The 5661-nt window shown below is 40.5% G+C and overlaps 1 protein-coding gene across 20 annotated transcripts in view; it reads left to right on the top strand.

The window, feature by feature from the left end:
* Positions 1–135: 135 nt before the first annotated feature.
* LOC119728857 (centrosome and spindle pole associated protein 1-like) overlaps positions 136–5661 on the top strand; it is an 82901-nt gene continuing 77375 nt past the window's right edge. For 10 of the 20 annotated variants that reach the window (XM_038201283.1, XM_038201282.1, XM_038201280.1 and 7 more), the window contains exons 1-3: positions 137–244; positions 2530–2686; positions 3847–3925. In XM_038201283.1, the coding sequence (XP_038057211.1) occupies positions 2597–2686; positions 3847–3925 (169 nt within the window). In that variant the 5' untranslated portion in view covers positions 137–244; positions 2530–2596. Of the gene's footprint in view, positions 245–2526; positions 2687–3846; positions 3926–5661 lie in introns of all 20 variants that reach the window. The other 10 variants (XM_038201269.1, XM_038201268.1, XM_038201273.1 and 7 more) reach the window with 2 other exon arrangements.

The raw sequence follows: 5661 nt of genomic DNA, 5'->3' as shown, positions 1-5661 counted from the left end.
TTTGAGATGAAGCGGACATTATGAGAGCGCCCTCTGTTGCCGGCTCTGTTTTTTCAACCTCGTTTTCAGAAGAATTAACCCAAAATGAATACTTATTTTGCGTACCAACGCGGACCACGGACTCTGTTAAAGAGGATGACATATTTGTAAAATGGTTCAATCAAGAGATAATTTTGGCTAAGCGGAGTCTGCGGTGAAAATATAAAAACATCGAAATGTCTTCAACAGCAAATTCATTTAACGGGTCATAGGTAAATAATTATATTTTAGTGGTCAAGAGAAGGCCTATAAATATCTGTTGGTGTTTTAGGTGGAAGAGTATTGCGGCAAAAGACGGGTTGAAATTATTGTTTACAGTTGTCAAGCCGCCATATTTTTCTGTAGGCCTTTAGAAGTAGGCTAAGACTTAAGTTAAGTGACGCTTATGTGGGCTACTGGTTGCCCAGATTTCGGACGTTTTTCTTAGCCATTGCATTTTAAGCAATTGTGAATTGAAGCTGAAGGGCCCCTATTTTAAGTTGTCAAACTAAATTAAAGTGTTTTTTTATCATTGAAAAGATCTCTGCAGTCTTTTTAGCACTACTAGTAGCAGTAGCACTGTCAAGTGTCATGACTGTGACTGTAGCAGACATCTTCGCTTATTCATGTTTATTAGTTTAATATAAATTCTAAATGATAATTAGGCCTAGGCCTATCGGGACCATCAATCTGCGCATCTTCATGTAATGATTATTTTAATGCTTACATTACAAACGCTTTAATACACTTAAAAAATGAAATCATTCATTAATTATTTAACTTATTTATTTAATTAATTAATTCAACACTTAATTAAAAATGTAGCTGGCCCCTATTGTTTTCTCTGAAAACAAATCCTGTTGTGTTGAGCCAACACTAAAGTAATAAACTGAAAAATGTTGCAACCTGACGCCACTTTTCATATATCAATTATCTCAATGGAGGTCAGTCATTGCAAAAATGATGATCTGGGACTGAGAAACATTTTCAATTTTGTTAGGAAATACTTGGAAAATTTTCTTGACACTCCATAGACTTTGTACACAACCGCTGAAGTGGCGTCAGGTTGCAAATTTTTTTCCTAATAAACATGATGCAAAGTGCATAAATTGTTCACATTACCAGATAACCACCCCTAAATGTAGGCCCTATCTCTGTACCTTTACAAAAGCTCATTTAGCATAATAGAAAAAAATCCTTATATATACATGTCACTATTTTTATTTTAAAAAAAACATACACGTGTTGTTTTATTATGCTCAATCGTGCATACATTTAGGCCTATCGTATACTTGAAATCCTCCGCACTGCTCCAGGATGTCACTGGCTCTGCCTCAACATACTGACAGTGATTGCTGGAGGATTTTGCAGGTTTGAGGCAGTGGTCCACCCTCCAAGGACCACATTCAAGAAATAAGTGATGATTCTGGAGGATGGAGGCTGTATGCAATTTTTCACATGGAGGCAGTAAGAGGATTTTGCAGGATTGATGTTGCATCCTCGCAAAAACGCCCAGCGAGTTAGGGTTATTAATAAAATTAAAGTGTTTCTAGAAATTTAAGATTTTGTAAGGGCTTTTACCACATGTTTACCTGGGAGTTTTAATGAGTTGTTTAGGGCCTACATGGTCAATTCATTAGGCCAAAGAATGATGTTCAAAAGGTATTCAACTCAACTCCGAACTTCAGAAATTTGAAGTATGAAGTGCTGTATGCAATTTTTACATGGAGGCAGTTAGAGGATTTTGCAGGATTGAGGTTGCATCCAAGCAAAAAAGTGGAGTGCTGTGGCCTTGTGGTTAAAGGCACTGGATTCATGGTCTGTGGGTAAAGTTGCAGGTTGTGGGTTCGAGTTCTGTCGGGGTCATGGTGCGTGTGCCCTTGGGCAAGGCACTTTGTCACTCATTGCTTCTCTCCACCCAGGAGTAAATGGGTACCTGTGAGGGCAGATATGGTTATTGTGATTGAATTAGCTTCCTTGGGCCTAACAGGCTGCATCGAGCTGTATACTCCCCAGGGAGCTGAGATGGTATTTGGAATGTTTAATTGGCCCAATGATCAGGGGTAATAATAATGTCAAGCGCTTTGATCTTACTTAAAAGCGCTATATAAGAACCTTTTATTATTATTAACAAGTACGAATGTGATGATTGGTAGGGTCATTATTTTTGTGCCTAAGTCTGTTTTTTTTTATACAATAAATGTGATGCGATCAAGCTAAATGAGTCGTTTGTCGGGAACTTTCATTTGGAAATAAAGGCCAAAATAGAGCCACTTGATCACATCATTTCATCACATCTCTTGGTGTTCCGATTTCCATAGTTTTTAACTAAAGATGGTATCAGCATGTGGTTTTCACAGCAGTAATGCTGAGATTGTGCTCTTTTCAAATCTGTAAAAAAAAAAAAATGACCAGGGTCGACAAACGACTCATTTTGCTTGATTGCATCACAAATATGCATTGTGTAATGTGTATTATAACTTAAAGAACGTGACTCCTTTCTTTCAGTAGGTTTTGAAATGAGATGACAGGGATACTAACCAGCTAGGCCAGACAAGATTGAAATTCAGCAACCATCATGGCGGAGGATATTGACCGATTTATCCAAGAGCAGAAGAGGCAGCTGGCACGAGAACGCAATGAATTGCAGCAGGAGAGTGCTCGGAAGGTGCGTAGGTTATTATTATTGTTATTAATCATTTCTGGTAATTAAACCAAGGATTCCTCAAAAGCGCCCTAGGCACTGTAGCTCGCAAGCCTGAAGAAACCTGTGGAGAGAAGACAATGAGAACAAGTTACAGTTTTAGAGGTGGGAGGAAAACCCTAGAAGAATATTCTGGGGAAAACCCACGGAATCAGGCAGGGGCTGAAAACTCAATCCACATATTGGCCCAGGTGGGATTCAGCCCGGGTCACAGCGGTGGAAGGCGAGGAAAGTACCGCTAGGCCAACCTGACTCCCCATTATATAGCGCTTTTGAGTAAGGTTCCTTACTGTTGCTAACGATGGTGAATGAAGTCAACTCAACCTATTATTGTTGCATTGTTCTTTTGAAGGCCAAGAGAAACAAACCTGTGTTTCTGGTTAGGCCAAAAAAAAAAGTCTCCGATTTCTGGTATGGAGCTTGCCCCAAAAGTGGTGCAGCGACGCGGCTTTTTTTTCCTTCTTTTTTTAAACTTTTTTTTCTTCAAATGTCGGCTGATGACTGCAAATGTTGCCAGACTTAATTTAGTGCAAAATATGTGGGAGTCAAGAGAGGCCACATAAAGCTTATACTCGATCGTAACCCCATCTAAAAACAGGTTAAAATTGTGCAGCAGCAGGATTTCAGTCGAACCAGTGAGTTTGGCGGTTTTGAGATATCATCTTACATTGAAAAAAAACTTTTTCATTTTGCCGACGCGCATGGTTACGGCGACGTGCACGCAAACCAGAAACCGAAGACTTTTTTCTTTGGCCTTAACCCAACCAACCTTGAAAATAACACCGAAAAAAAATGTTGCGTCTGTGCAACAAGGTCGTAAACTCCATTCTGCAACAAAGTTGTATCTCGCGAATAAGCTCCGTGCAACAGCGTCGTATCTCGACGTCCATAGACTTTGTGTGTGCATCTGGGTTATTTTAAGTGAGATACGAACTTTGACGATTTGAGACTCGCGTTTCACGTGTGGCCCATTTTATGAGGTATGACCTTGTTGCACGGACACGACGAGGTAGCCAGGATGAAAAGAATCATGAACCACATTGGTCTAGTACATGTACATGTATATGATATCCTTTCAAATTTTGTAAAAGAACAATTCCTCATTTCAATTTTGATCTGTGCAGGTCCTTGAACCAGCATCTTCTAACAACCCAGGACCTGGCATTAATGGATTCAAGGAAAACATTCCCCCAAGTGACAAAGGTAGAAAAGATGAACCACTTAGATGAATTCATAAATACCTCAGTCAGTTTAGCTATTCCTATTGGTCGAGAGCCCGTCAAGTGGCCGGTCTTTAATAAACGGATGATAAAGACATGGCTAGCTGGTCTTAAACACTTTTCCAGTGTCACAATAAAATGTGGACTCCTAAAAATCCAGTGCCTCTTACCGTTTCATTGGTTGAACGTTCACAATCCTCACGTAGGCATGCGCAACACTACCAGGGAGTCAGAATTTTATAGTTCTAAATTCAAAACTTAACGCCCCAGGTGCGTTCTGCGCGACATCGCGCAGAACATGCTGCGCGCGCGTCAATCTCCATAAAAGGGTTGTTTACATCTTACTCTCCAGCTGAACACTCATTATTTTGCTAGAGGGATGTTTCAAAAAGCATGAAGTAAACTTGTTGAACAAAATCGGGATTTTGTAAACGAATTATTATTTTTTTTTTTTTACCGAAAAGGTATTTATGAATGGGAATAAATATGTGCTCGGTCGGTATTTATCACTCTGTTTAATACCGCTTAGAGTCTGGGTGCTGATAATTACCCTCGCCTCCGGCTCGGGTAATTATCAGCACCCAGACTCTAAGCGGTATTAAACAGAGTGATAAAAACCTCCGGAGCACACATTTATTCCCTTAATATAATATGATTATAAATGTGTGTTTCTTATAAAGCACACATACATGTATCCACCAGTATTTATTGCTCGAGATGCTTCATCATTAGCACCCATGCTCACCGGGCCAATGAAACATTCCAAAGACAATCTCAGCTCCCTGGCATGCCTGGGGTGTATACAGCTCGATGCTGCCATTTCAGTGCAAAGCAGCTAAAAACAGTCACAATTTAACCAGCTCTGCCCTAACAGGTACCCATCTACTCCTGGGTGGGGTGTTTCTAAACAATGAGTGAGAAAGTGCCTTGCCCAAGGGCACACACCACAACCCCAGGCTGGACTCGAACCCACAACCTGCAGAACTACCTGCAGACTTTGAGTTTAATTCTGCAGACCATGAGACAACAGCACTCACCAAAAAACAAAATAATGATTGTAGATTTTTTTCAACTACCCTCCCTCTCAGGCAGGCAAATTTGAGCCATCCCAGCAGTAAACATTACTCAAGTGACTGTCTTTGACTCTTGAGAGTTCACTGGCCACATAAAGCAGGATTGACTGGCTGTGACTGTTTATGTGACTTGATACAACTATGCTTTGACTGCGGGAGATTGATCAGCCAGCTGTGCCTACCAGTTACTTGCTTTTGTCTGTTGATGGAATTTGACTGTCTCAGTGCTTGCTTGAAATATGATCTGGCTGTTTATGACTAGCCTTAGGCACAGCAAGGGAACAGGATTGCTTTTTTTGACTTTCTGTAACTGTTCAGACAGGAGGAGCGTTAATACATGTGTATTCACTCTGCTGGGTGTTTCAGTATCACAGAATGTTTTCGATTCAAAGACCTGGACTTTTTTTTTTAGAGAGAGCTGGGAACTCTTTTGATTGAATTATACTGCAATACACAAGCATGCAACTTTTCCTCGGATCCGCTGATTTCCTCGTTTTTTACTTCTCACGATGCCATTAAAATTGGAAAAACACTGTACAAAGCCTTGTGTGCATTGCAGCAAGGATGATCACCTACACTAGGAAATCGGACCACATCACACCAGTGTTAGCCAACTTGCACTGGCTCCCTATCCAACAACGAGTCA

Source organism: Patiria miniata, unplaced genomic scaffold (assembly GCF_015706575.1).
Source record: "Patiria miniata isolate m_02_andy unplaced genomic scaffold, ASM1570657v1 HiC_scaffold_20, whole genome shotgun sequence".
In the NCBI taxonomy this organism is placed as follows: Eukaryota; Metazoa; Echinodermata; class Asteroidea; order Valvatida; family Asterinidae; genus Patiria; species Patiria miniata.
This window is presented reverse-complemented; position numbering and strand designations above follow the sequence as displayed.